The sequence below is a fragment of the Nomascus leucogenys genome, chromosome 19, assembly GCF_006542625.1.
Source record: "Nomascus leucogenys isolate Asia chromosome 19, Asia_NLE_v1, whole genome shotgun sequence".
Taxonomy (NCBI): Eukaryota; Metazoa; Chordata; class Mammalia; order Primates; family Hylobatidae; genus Nomascus; species Nomascus leucogenys.
Genome location: NC_044399.1, coordinates 70,041,374 through 70,054,556, shown reverse-complemented (window position 1 = coordinate 70,054,556; position 13,183 = coordinate 70,041,374). Strand labels below are relative to the sequence as shown.

General features: G+C 45.3%; 1 protein-coding gene across 1 annotated transcript; it reads left to right on the top strand.

The window, feature by feature from the left end:
- Positions 1-11,024: 11,024 nt before the first annotated feature.
- LOC101177049 (60S ribosomal protein L29-like) lies at positions 11,025-11,670 on the top strand. Its single transcript, XM_004091516.2, has one exon. The coding sequence runs from the start codon at positions 11,212-11,214 to the stop codon at positions 11,551-11,553; it is 342 nt and encodes a 113-aa protein (XP_004091564.1). The 5' UTR covers positions 11,025-11,211; the 3' UTR covers positions 11,554-11,670.
- Positions 11,671-13,183: the final 1,513 nt, after the last annotated feature.

Sequence of the window (13,183 nt, the reverse complement as noted above, 5' to 3'; positions counted from 1 at the left end):
TATATAGCGAGTGCCTTCCGTGTGTCAGGAACTGAAATAGGAACAGGCAGGGAATGTACACAACGGCGAAGTCCCTGCCTTCAGGGAGGTTAGGCTGCTGCTCTGTAAGTCCACAGCTCTACTCTTGGAGTGGGGCTTCCTGTCCACATAAGATGCTTTGAGGCTGTGGCTACTAGTGTTAGATTCCATTCATAAAATGTCCACGCTTGAGCCCGGCCAGCATGGCAAAACCCTGTCTCTACTAAAAATACAAAAATTAGCTGGGCATGGTGGCAGGCACCTATAATCCCAGCTACTTGGGAGGCTGAGGCAGGAAAATCGCTTGAACTAGGGAGGCGGAGGTTGCAGTGAGCTGAGATCACGCTACTGCACTCCAGCCTGGGCAACAGAGTGAGACTCTGTCTCAAAAAAAAAAAAAAAAAAAAAAGTCCGTGTTTGTGGGGACAAATGTAGGAGGGGCTTTGCCAGAGAAGTCCTGTGTGGAGACGGAGTCCCAGGGACAGATGAGACTGTGAGTGTCTGTCCTGGGCAGCAAAAGGTAGCCTAACCAGGGCAAGAGGGCACATTCTGGCTGAGAAAGGAAGCAAAAGAACGAGGATGGAGAAGCAGAGCGGAGTGTCAGGTGACAGGGGTGAGGCAGAGGCATCAGTGAGGGGGACAGGGATATTGGGAACCGCATGGATGAGGAAGCCGTTGAGGAGCCGTTGAGGCCAGGTCGAGAGGTTTGAGAAAAGGCTCCGAGCAGTGAGGGTTGTTGGAGATTGGCTTTGCTGAGCTTCCTGGTTTTGTGAGTTATGGCCAAGCACAACCATGTAAACATTGCCTCCTAAATCAACGATAAGATTCTGAAGAGTTAGAAGCTAGGCCAGAGTTAGCCTAGTTATGCCATTTGCAAGCGTATAATGGGGTTGAACCTGCAAGACACATTCTCCCATCAAGCTGGGTACCCCCAAAGGTATTGTGTCAGGGGAGCCGCAGAGACACCGTTAGAGTTTATGGATATGAGCACACACAGTTCACCAGCCGTCCTTTTTCTGTGAAATAAGGGATTGTGTTCAAATAACTGGATTTCATTAAACACTAATGATCAATCTTTACATTTCTTTTTTTTTTTTTTTCTTGAGACAGAATCTCACTCTGTCGCCCAGGCTGAAGTGCAGTGGCGCAATCTTGGCTCACTGCAACCTCTGCCTCCCGAGTTCAAGCAATTCTCCTGCCTCAGCCTCCCGAGTAGCTGGGATTACAGGCGCCCGCCACCATGCCCAGCTAATTTTTATGTTTTTATTAGAGATGGTGTTTTGCCATGTTGGCCAAGCTGGTCTTAAAATCCTGACCTCAGGTGATCTGGCCACTTTGGTCTCCCAAAGTGCTGGGATTACAGGCGTGAGCCACCGTGTCTGGCCAAATATTTACATTTCAAATACGAGAGAAAACAAAAGTTGAGACAAGAGGTAAAGAAATGCTGTGTGTGGGTAGGTGGTAGGAGAGGATCAGGAAAACTAACTAATGGGTACTAGGCTTAATACCTGGGTGACGAAATCATGTGTACAACAGACTGTCATGACACAAGTTTACCTATATAACAAACCTGCACATGTACCCCTGAACTTGAAATAAAAGTTAAATTAAAAAAGAAAATGCCATATGTGGCTGGTGCAGTGGCTCATGCCTAGAATCCCAATACTTTGGAAGGCTGAGGCGGGAGGATCGCTTGAGCCCAGGAATCCAAGATCAGCGGGGAGATAAACAAAAATTAGCCGGGCATAGTGGTGCATGCCTGTAGTCCTAGCTACTCAGGAGGCTGAGGTGGAAGGATTGCTTGAGCCCAGGATATTGAGGCTGCAGTGAGCTGTGATCATGCCACTGCACTCTAGCCTGGGCGACAAAGCCAGACCCTGTCTCAAACAAAAAAAAAAAAAAGAAAGAAAGAAAAGATAAAAGAAATGCCACGTGAGCACTGGTTGGTGGCTACCTCCTTCCAGTCGCCAGGGGTCAGCCAGTGAGAATAGATACAGCATGAACTTCAGTGCTAACTAGTCTCAAGTTCAAACCCTGGAGCATTTTGCCACGTGACCTCAGGCAGGCCATTGAATTTCTCTGAGCCTGAGTTTCCTCATCTACTTAAGAAACGCTTTCCGCCTCGGCCTCCCAAAGTGCCATGGCGGGCGCCTGTAGTCCCAGCTACTTGGAGAGGCTGAGGCAGGAGAATGGCTTGAACCCGGGAGGCGGAGCTTGCAGTGAGCCAAGATCGTGCGTGCCACTGCACTCCAGCCTGAGCGACAGAGCGAGACTCCGTCTCAAAAAAAAAGAAACCCTTTCCTGGTGTTGTCGTGCAGCGGATGACTCATGCAAAGGTCCTCACAAAGAATGAACAACCAACAAGCATTCTTGCCCCTTCAAAACAATTGCCTCATAAAACTTGATGAAGATAGTATTTTCAAAACAAATTTAGCAGAGTGATGTAACAGTTTTAATTTTTAAAACATTTTAACCTTTACAAAGGGCTCATACAGGCATACAGTGTAAAATTCAAAAGTTATTCTACAAAAGGATAGAGAATGAAAAGCCTGCTCCTCTGCTGTCCCCTAGGGGAGCCAGTTTCACTCTGAAGACAGTCAGTGTTTTAGGTTCTTGTATAATATTCCAGGAATAGACATCTATGCCTACTTAAGTATCCTTTTTTGCATAAATAGTAGCATACTATACATATTGTTCTATATATTCGAAGTGTTTTCAAAATGATTTATTTAATTTTTCCATTATGAAATTATTGATCATTTTAGAACATTTGCAAAATGCAGAAAAGTAGAATGAAGAAAAAAATACTCCTAAGAATAACCACTTTTAATGATTTGGTGTATTTTTATCACTTCCTCCCCACCCTCCATTTCATTTGGTTGTTTTCCTTTAATCTTTTAAATCTTTACTGGGTATTTTAAAATGACAAAAACACTACATGTTCACTGTTAAGAAAAAAGATTAATGCAGAAGTATGTAAAGGAATGGCTGGCATGGTGGCTCATGCCTGTAATCCTAGCACTTTGGGAGGCTGAGGTGGGCACATCACCTGAGGTCAGGAATTCAAGACCAGCCTGGCCAACATGGTGAAACCCTGTCTCTACTAAAAATACAAAAATTAGCCAGGCATGGTGGCGTGCGCCTGTAATCCCAGCTACTTGGGAGGCTGAGACAGGAGACTCACTTGAACTCGGGAGGCAGAGGTTGCAGTGAGCCGAGAATGCGCCATTGCACTCCAGCCTGGGCAACAAGAGTGAAACTTTTTTTTTTTTTTTTTGAGATGAAGTCTTGCTCTGTCGCCCAGGCTGGAGTGCAGTGGCGCAATCTCGGCTCACTGCAAGCTCCGCCTCCTGGGTTCACGCCATTCTCCTGCCTCAGCCTCTCCGAGTAGCTGGGACTACAGGCGCCTGCCACCATGCCCGGCTAATTTTTTGTATTTTTAGTAGAGCCGGGGTTTCACTGTGGTCTCGATCTCCTGACCTCGTGATCCGCCCACCTCGGCCTCCCAAAGTGCTGGGATTACAAGCATGAGCCACTGCGCCCGGCCGAAACTTTATCTCAAAAAAAAAAAAAAAAAAAAAGCTTGTAAGGGAAAAAGTGAAAATTCAGCACATATCCCCAATCCCTAGAGGTAACCAAGATTATCATGTAATAATAAATATATCCTGCATACATAAAATAGAATCACATTATGAACAGCATTTTTGCAACTTGCCTTTTTTTTTTTTTTTTTTTAATGTGGAGACAGGGTCTTGCTATGTTGCCCAGACTGGTCTGGAACTTCTGGCCTCAAGTGATCCTCCCACTTTGGCCTCCCAAAGTGCTGGGAGCCACTGCACCAGGTCTCACCTTGCCTTTTTTTAAGGTTAACAATTTGTGTGGGGCATCTTTCATTCTGTATGTATAGAATTACTTAATTCTTTTTCCTGGCTTACAGTATTTCATAGTATGGCTGTACTGTAATTTAATGAACCAGTCTACTATTGATGGCCTTGTAAATTGTACAGTTTCTGTAAGGTTCTTGACTATTCTGTGCTGGTGGATTTCAACTGCGCTTCCCACACTTTGTTCCCTTCCCTCTGCAGCGCTGTTTACTGAAATTTGAGCACAGTGTCCATCTAGTTGGGATAAACGAGGAGACAACTTCTCTGTCTGCTATTATCATCTCTTGTCTGGAATACCTTTTGCATAATCTTGATAGTAGAGCTTATCAAGGCAACTTTGGGCCAAATATTTATGGTGTGGGTTTATCTGAAATCCAAATAATGGCGAAACACGTCTTCTAGACAAAAGAGGTACCTGTTTCTGTCCTTTGGGGATTGTTTTCTAGAGAGATGTTATAGGATTCTTTACATTTTTGTGGTTTTAAGATAAAACTGCCTCAATCCAGTAAATAATGGAAGGGAAAGAACATGATCACAGTGAAGGATTTTGAAAGTCTGGGCTCATCACCAGTAAAGAAATCCAAGTCAGTTACAGCTTCCAAAACTTATTAACACTTCAAGGAAGTGAAGATAACTTTATCAGATTTGCTCTTTGTGTTCAAGCTCCAGTTAAGATCTTGAAATAAGCAGACCTTTCAAATGTTCTGATGTTCCTCGGAATTACCTGGCTCTCTTAGTCCTGGAGCCTTCCAGTCCCTAATAGCACTTATTTAATCCCACAAGAGGTTTTGCTATCCCACCTATATCCCAAATATTTGAACTCTGAAGTCCAAATTGGCTTTTATCACGTTTTACAGCCAGAACAGCTTCACAGATTGCACTTAACACAAACATATTCCAGATGTCATCCACACCCTGGCTGAAGGAGCTGTGTTATCACCCTGTGTAGAGCAGAGTAGAATTTCCTGAGAGGAGGAGACGAGATACTGAGGTCTGTTTTTTGTTCCCAGAGCTTCTCTCTCTTTTTTCCCTGGTCATAGATTGCCTTTCCCCCCAAGGTCAGCCCGCTCTGGGCTCTAAGCACTCGATTCCACTGGCTTTCCTTTCTACCTCTACTGCCTGACCACTTGTTTGGAGATAAATTATGAAGTATTTTTAAAAAGTCATCCCCCAGACAGATGTTTATTTATTTATTTTTTTGAGACCAGGTCTCACTGTTACCCAGGCTGGAGTGCATTGGTGCAATCTTGGCTCACTGTAGCCTCCGCCTCCCAGGCTCAAGCGACCGTCCCACCTCAGCATCCTGAGCACTGGGAACACAGGCACCTGCTACCATGCCCGGCTAATTTTTTCTATTTTTGGTAGAGATGGGTTTTCACCATGTTGCCCAGGCTGGTCTCGAGCTCCTGAGTTGAAGCCATCCACCCGCCTCAGCCTCCCAACGTGTTGAGATTACAGGCCTAAGCTACCTTGCCCAGCCCCGCCAAACAGATTTTTTTTTTTTTAAAAGAAAAACTGATATTTGTCAATAAAATAAAATTTGCATTCTGGAAATTTCTTGACAAACTTCTGTTAAAGACTGAACATCATTCAAAGGTTCTCCCAGGATTTTCAGCTCAGCATCAGGAAGGTATTGTCTGAATTCATCCTGTTAACTGACATATTAAACTTGGATAATTTGCCTTAAAGTTATCTTGAAAATCTTGCCTAGGCTGGGTGCGGTGGCTCACACCTGTAATCCCAGCAGTTTGGGAGGCCGAGGCGGGTGGATCACCTGAGGTCAGGAGTTCGAGACCAGCCTGACCAACATGGAGAACCCTGTCTCTACTAAAAATACAAAATTAGCTGGGCATGGTGGCGAGCGTCTGTAATCCCAGCTACTCAGGAGGCTGAGGCAAGAGAATTGCTTGAACTAGGGAGGCAGAGGTTGCACTGAGCCGAGATCGCGCCATTGCACTCCAGCCTGGGCAACAAGAGCTAAACTGCATCTCAAAAATAAATAAAATAAAATAAAATAAAATAAAGAAGAAAGAAAATCTTGCCAAGATGAGAGAATGAAGAATTTGTTTTGGTGCAATATTGGCCAGCGTACATGCCCAAGTAGGCTTGCTCAGATGTTTATCAACAGTGACAAATCCAAGACATCCAGTTTGAAGGACATGATAATATGTTTATGCTACTAGAAATGTTTCCGTATCTATTCACACACTTCCATTCTCCCCATATCATTATAACACAACTTTTTGTTACATTGATGCTTAGGGCTTATCTTATTATAACTCTGTTAGGATTGTTTACTGCTGAGCTGAGTAATTTTGCATTGTTCTTCTTTTGCTTGTACGATGTTTTGCTCTATTTGGAATTTAAAATTACCTCATTATTAGGCCGGGCGTGGTGGCTAGTGCCTGTAATCCCAGCACTTTGGGAGGCTGAGGTGGGCAGATCACGAGGTCAGGAGTTCGAGACCAGCCTGGCCAACATGATGAAACCCCGTCTATACTAAAAGTACAAAAAATAGCTGGGCATGGTGGCAGACAGCTGTAATCCCAGCTACTCGGGAGGCTGAGGCAGGAGAATCTCACTTGAACCCAGGAGGCAGAGGTTGCAGTGAGCCAAGATCACACCATTGCACTGCAGTCTGGGTGACAGAGGGAGACTCTGCCTCAAAAAAAGAAAAATTACCTCATTATTATCGTTATTACTATTATTATTATTTGAGATTGGAATTTCGCTCTTGTTGCCCAGGCTGGAGTGCAGTGGCGTGATCTTGGCTTACCGCAACCTCTGCTTCCCAGGTTCAAGCGATTCTCCTGCCTCAGCCTCCTGAGTAGTTGGGGTTACAGGTGCCTGCCACCATGCCCGGATAATTTTTTGTATTTTTCGTATAGACAGGGTTTCACCATGTTGGCCAGGCTGGTCTCGAACTCCTGACCTCAGGTGATCCACCCACCTCGGCCTCCCAAAGTGCTGGGATTACAGGTGTGAGCCACTGTGGCCAGCCACCTCATTATTTTTGTTAGCGCAGCATTCACTATCACTAGGTCTTCCAAACCAACCAATAAAACCCCTTTGAGTAGTATTTTTCCTCACAATCTGACATGCTGGGTATTGGTTTCAATGTTTTTCTTAGATCTGTTTTTCCCCTGTCCTCCTGCTTCTGTCCAACTGGTGTCGTTTTCAAGGCCTGTTACAAAGCAGTTACCCTGGGACTTCCCTCAGCCTCTTTCCTTATTTGATTTCGTATTTCCTTTGTGTTCCTCTTTCTTGGTTTATGCCTTTGTTTTGTTGGTGTGTATCCATTAGTAGCTTCCTAAGAAACAGTGCACGGGAGGTAAATCTTTTGAGTTTTTGTGTGATTGACAATTGTTTTCCTGCCCTCTGCTTGTTGTACATTTGGCTGGGTTTGGAATTCTAGCTGATTTATAGTAATTGTCTTTGGCTTTGGCCTCTCTCTTTTACTTTGGAGGCTTTCCTTAAATGCCTGGTGATTCATTGCTCATTTATACTTTCAAGAGGCTTACTCACTTTGAAGAAATTTTAGCAGTTTTAAAAATACCACATACGTTAGTGGAGATCTTCAGGGTTTGAAAAAACAGCATTTCTTCTTCCACAATCTCTTAAAGCCTGTATCACAAGTAAGTGAGCACTTGAAAATCATTTCATTCTTGGAGGATTCTTCTCCAATAAGGACGGTAAAAACACAATCCTTTGCGAAATTTGAAATGTGTTATTATCTCCAGTATTGTTAATTCAGTGCTTGCCTGTAGAAAAGACGAAAAAAATTCTAGAATTTTCACCTCAATATTCTTTCCAAATAACATTTCAGCAGTATTTAGAATGCAAAGTTTCTTAAGCGTATCTTCAGGTCGTGGGAACGTTTATCCTTTGTGATTAAAAAGTGCAATTTTATTTTTAAAACCCTGCAGATTAAAAAAAAATCAAGTTATTTATTTATTTATTTATTTTTGAGGTGAAGTCTTGCCTTGTTGTCCAGTCTGGAGTACAGTGGCACCATCTTGGCTGACTGCAACCTCTGCGTCCTGGGTTCAAGCGATTTCTAGCTAATTTTTGGATTTTTAGTAGAGATGGGGTTTCACCATGTTGGCCAGGCTGGTCTCGAACTCCTGACCTGAAATGATCCACCCACCTTGGCCTCCTAAAGTGCTGAACTTACAGGCATGAGCCACCACACCATGCCAAGACTTTTTTTTTTAATTTTAAAAAATATTCCATATTTTCTTCTGGTATTTTATGATTTTATTCTCTACATTTAGATGTTTGATCCATTTGAAATTTATTTTGGTGTAGAGAAAGAGGTGCAGATTCAAATTGAGTTTTGTATTTCATTGTTTGTTTGTTTTTTCCAGATGGCTAGAGCCATCTCATTTAGAGTTGACCCAATCTCATTTAGTGAACTACTATCTTTATAGTAACAAATTCCCGAGTATATTTGTGTCTATTTTGGGATTCACTATTCTGGTATCTGTCTATTCATGTGCAGGAACCAAACTGTTTTAATTATTGTCCTCATTACTCTTCTTTCTTCAGAGTTTGCCTAGCTATATTTAATATTTATTTCCCACAAGAATCTTAGAATCAATTTGTTTAGTTCCAAAAATAGTCTCATTCCTATTTTTATAGGAGTAGAGATTTGGTTAAATTTATAGGTTAACTTTAGAAGAATATCTTTATGATCTTCAGTCTTTCCAAGAATAGTTGTGTGGGGTGTGTGTGTGTGTGTGTGTGTGTGTGTTTTGAGACTGAGTCTTGTTCTGTCATGCAGGCTGGAGTGCAGCGACACAATCTCAGCTCACTGCAGCTAGAACCTCTCGGGCTCATTGATCCTCTTCCGCCTCAGCCCCCCAAGTAGCTGAAACTACAGGTGTGAACCACCGTGCCCAGTCAACAGTGTTTTTTCTTTCAATTTATTTAAGTCCTGCCTTTTCCCCCAAGTCATTTTACACACACACACACACACACACACACACAATTTCTGATGAATTTTTAGTATTTTATTTTTGTTGTTTTAATTGTTATTGTCTCTTTTCTTGATGATAATATCTAACAAGTTACAGTTTTTATATTGAGAACTTTGATTTTTATAAATTAATTTTGTATCCAGCAACTTTTACAAATATGTTTAAAATTATTTTTTCCTTTAAAAACATTTTTATTATGAAACATGTCATACACAGAGATATACTTAAAACTTGTATGTTCAGGTGGGCGCAGTGGCTCATGCCTGTAATCCCAATACTTTGGGAGGCCGAGGTGGGCGGATCACGAGGTCAGGAGATCGAGACCATCCTGGCTAACACGGTGAAACCCCGTCTCTACTAAAAATACAAAAAATTAGCCGGGCATGGTGGCGGGCGCCTGTAGTCCCAGCTACTCGGGAGGCTCAGGCAGGAGAATGGCGTGAACCTGGGAGGCAGAGCTTGCAGTGAGCCGAGATCACGCCACTGCACTCCAGCCTGGGCGACAGAGCGAGACTCTGTCTCAAAAAAGAAAAAAAGTTGTATGTTCAGTTTAACTAACAAATCACTATAAAATAACACAAAATAAAACACCCTTGCAAACTACTGCCCAAGTCAAGGATTGCCAGGAGTCCTAAAGCCTCTCCCCGCTGGCCACTGAATAATTATTTTTCAGGTGAATTGTTGTTAGCACTTAAAATTCAGGAGATTTTACGTGAAAAACCAATTTCTGGCCTCTCTTGAAAAATCAGAAAATGCAGCCACTCTGGGCCCACATTTCCAGATGGCAACAATTGCCTGGAGCGTGGAGTGTGGCTTTCTTAGGGGGAGCATGCCCTCTTCAGCTCAACTTTAAGGCCAAGTGTCAGTTGCCATTTATCATCACACTTGAGCCACACTTGCCTTGGAGGTAGGTGTCTGAATTTCTGAACTTTGCTTTAGCATATTAAAAACAGAAGGAGGTTGGATGTCGGAAAGTGAGGCCGAGGAAGGATGCATGCTTCTGGTGTAGGTGGTAGGATGGTGCCCTTCCCTGAGACAGGAGCTCCAAGTTTGCAGAGAAGATGATGTGCTTGTTTCTAGACACATGGAGTTTGAGGTGCTTGTGGACAAGCAAGCAGGGCAGAGCTATCTAGTAGACAGTTGCACAACCAAGCCCGGAGCTCAGGTTAGCCGTGCAGGTTTGGGGATCATCAGCTTTCCGAAGGCAGCCGAAGCCGTGGAGTGGAGGAGATGACCAAGGGGGAGTGTGCTGGATGTGAAGAACCTCGGGGAGTCCGCACTGAAGGGAGCTGCAAGGAAAGCAGACTCTTTACTGTGTCCCCAGCGCCTAGCTGAATGATATTTACAGGGGATGCTGGAGAGAGGAGGATACTTCCACTGAAAGGAAGGGCAGAAAAGAGGACCATGGTCCAGAAGCCAGGGAAAAGAGTGCGTTTGAAGAAAGTGGGGTGTAGTCCACCATGATGTTAAAACCTACAGGCATGCCGGGTGTGGTGGCTCACGCCTGTAATCCCAGCCCTTTGGGAGACCAAGGCGGGCAGATCATCTGAGGTCAGGAGTTCGAGACCAGCCTGGCCAAAATGACAAAACCCTGTCTCTACTAAAAATACAAAAATAAGCTGGGCATGGTGGTGGGTGCCTGTAATCCCAGCTACTCAGGAGGCTGAGGCAGGAGAATCACTTGAACCTGGGAGGCGGAGGTTGCAGTGAGCCGAGATTGCACCACTGCACTCCAGCCTGGGCGACAGAGCGAGACTCCATCTCAAAAACAAACCAACCAACCAACCTACTGGCAGATCAAGGAGGATAAGGCCTGGGAAGCATCCATGGGGTTGAGTGCTAGGGGATGCTTGGTGAGTTTGATGAGGGCATTTGATGGGTGAAGTGAGAGCCAGATCTCAGGGATGAGGAGGGAATGGGAAGAAAAGAAGTGATGGGGATCTGTGGATGACATTCTTTAAAGCAGGCAGGTCGTGAAGGGGAGGACAGGGTATGGCACCTGAAGAAAGATAGGAGTTGAAGGGGCGCTGTTTTTTATCCATTTGAGATTGTAGAAACTTGGCCAAACTTAAGTGATGGTAAGGAACTAGTAGATTGAAGGCATAGGAGAGCTGGAAGAGGGCATCTGAAAGGGAAAGGAAGTTATACTAGAATAGACAGCCCAGGCTTCCGGTTCTAGGCACTTCGGGAGCCGTGGCTTAAGGTGCAGACATGGCCAAGTCCACACCGCACACAACCAGTCCTGAAAATGGCACAGAAATGGTATCAAGAAACCCCGATCGCAAAGATACAAATCTCTTAAGGGGGTGGACCCCGAGTTCCTGAGGAACATGCACTTTGCCAAGAAGCACAAGAAGAAGGGCCTAAAGAAGATGCAGGTCAACAATGCCAAGGCCATGAGTGCACGTGCCGAGGCGCTCAAGGCCCTCGTAAAGCCCAAGGAGGTTAAGCCCAAGATCCCAAAGGGTGTCAGCCATAAATTTGATCGACTTGTCTACATCGCCCACCCCAACCTTGGGAAGCGTGCTCGTGCCCGCATGGCCAAGGGGCGCAGGCTGTGCCGGCCAAAGGCCAGGGCCAAGGATCAAACCAAAGCCCAGGCCGCAGCTCCAGCTTCAGTTCCAGCTCAGGCTCCCAAAGCTGCCCAGGGCCCTACAAAGGCTTCAGAGTAGATATCTCTGTCTGCCAACGTGAGGACAGAAGGACAGGTGCCACCCACCCCGGGCTGCCTTCTGCATGGGGCTGGGGTCCTCCTGTGCTATTTGTACAAATAAGCCTGAGACAGAAAAAAAAAAAAAAAAAAAAGAATAGGCAGCCCAGGAAGAAGGGTTAGACTTGGGTGGGAGGAGGGACTCTCCTATCATAAATGGGAGAAATTGTAGCATGGAAACAGGTAAGTGTATACGTTTTACAGCCGGAAGTGGATGGAGTTCTCCCCTGATGGCCTTTTATTTCTGTGATGTAGGAGGTGAGGCTTTCTGCAGAGAGGGCGACAGGAAGACAAGGTTTGAGAAGAGTGGAAAGGATTGCAGGTAGTGACTTGTGAGAACAGGAGGGAGGGCAGGTTAGGGAACAGGGATGCAGCCTGGAGAACCCAGGTGGGACAGGTGACCGTGAGTCACGGTGGTGCCAAGCTGTGTGGTCATGTGACCTTCTCCAGCCTTTCCCACAGGGACTCGAGGGGAGGACGGTCGGACTTAGCCAGCACTGGCGTTTTGTCAGGAGGTTTAGACTAAAGAATGAGATAAAGTGAGTAAGGACTGGCAAGAGAGTGGCTAAAATAAAGGATACCAAGGTCTGTGGAGGAGGGAGTGACGTAGGGAGGGGGTTAACAGGAAGGAAGACCAGGCGTCAGTGGCCTGAAAAATAAGTAGGCTGGAAGGACTTGAGGACCAATGCTGGGATGCAGGGGAGGAAGGTGGGCCCCAGGAGCAGGAGGTCTGAGTGGGTTGTCTCAGATGTGGAGCGGTTGTGAACAGCAAGCTTCAGGGTGTGTCATGGGAATGGCAGCTGGAGTAGGAAGGAGGAGGCCACTGGATATGAGGTGGCAAAGGACACTTAAGATGAAGGCTTCATATGCAATTTAAAATTGCCTTGTATCTCTTTTTTTTTTTTTTTTTTTTTGAGACAGTGTCTCTGTTGCCCAGGCTGGAGTGCAATGGTGTGATCTTGGCTCACTGCAACCTCCACCTCCCGGGTTTAAGCGATTCTCCTGCCTCGGCCTCCTGACTGATATCTTATTTAATAAAGAAAAAAAGGCCAGGAGTGGTGGCTCATGCCTGTAATCCCAGCACTTTGGGAGGCTGAGGTGGGTGGATCACCTGAGGTCAGGAGTTTGAGACCAGCCTGGCCAACGTGGCAAAACCCCATCTCTACTAAAGATACAAAAATTAGCCAGGGGTGGTGGCAGGCACCTATAATCCCAGCTACTTGGGAGGCTGAGGTGGGATAACTGCTCGAACCCAGGAGGCAGAGGTGGCAGTGAGCCGAGATTGTGCCACTGCACTCCAGCCTGGGTGACAGAGTGGGACTCGATCTAAAAAAAATTTTGAAAAAAAGAAACAAGTGAATTAATTAATTAATTAATTAATTTTGAGACAGAATCTAGCTGTCACCCAGGCTGGAGGGCAGTGGTGCGATCTTGGCTCACTGCAACCTCCCGGGCTCAAGCAATCCTCCCAGAGTTAGCTGGGACCAGAGGCTCACACAACCATGCCTGGCTAATTTTTGATTTTTTGTAGAGATGGGGGTCTCACTATGTTGCCCAGGCTGGTCTCAAACTCCTGAGCTCAAGCGATCGCC

Excerpts from the sequence above, each read along its gene's own strand:
- LOC101177049 (XM_004091516.2), top strand. The coding sequence starts at position 11,212 with ATGCACTTTGCCAAGAAGCACAAGAAGAAGGGCCTAAAGAAGATGCAG.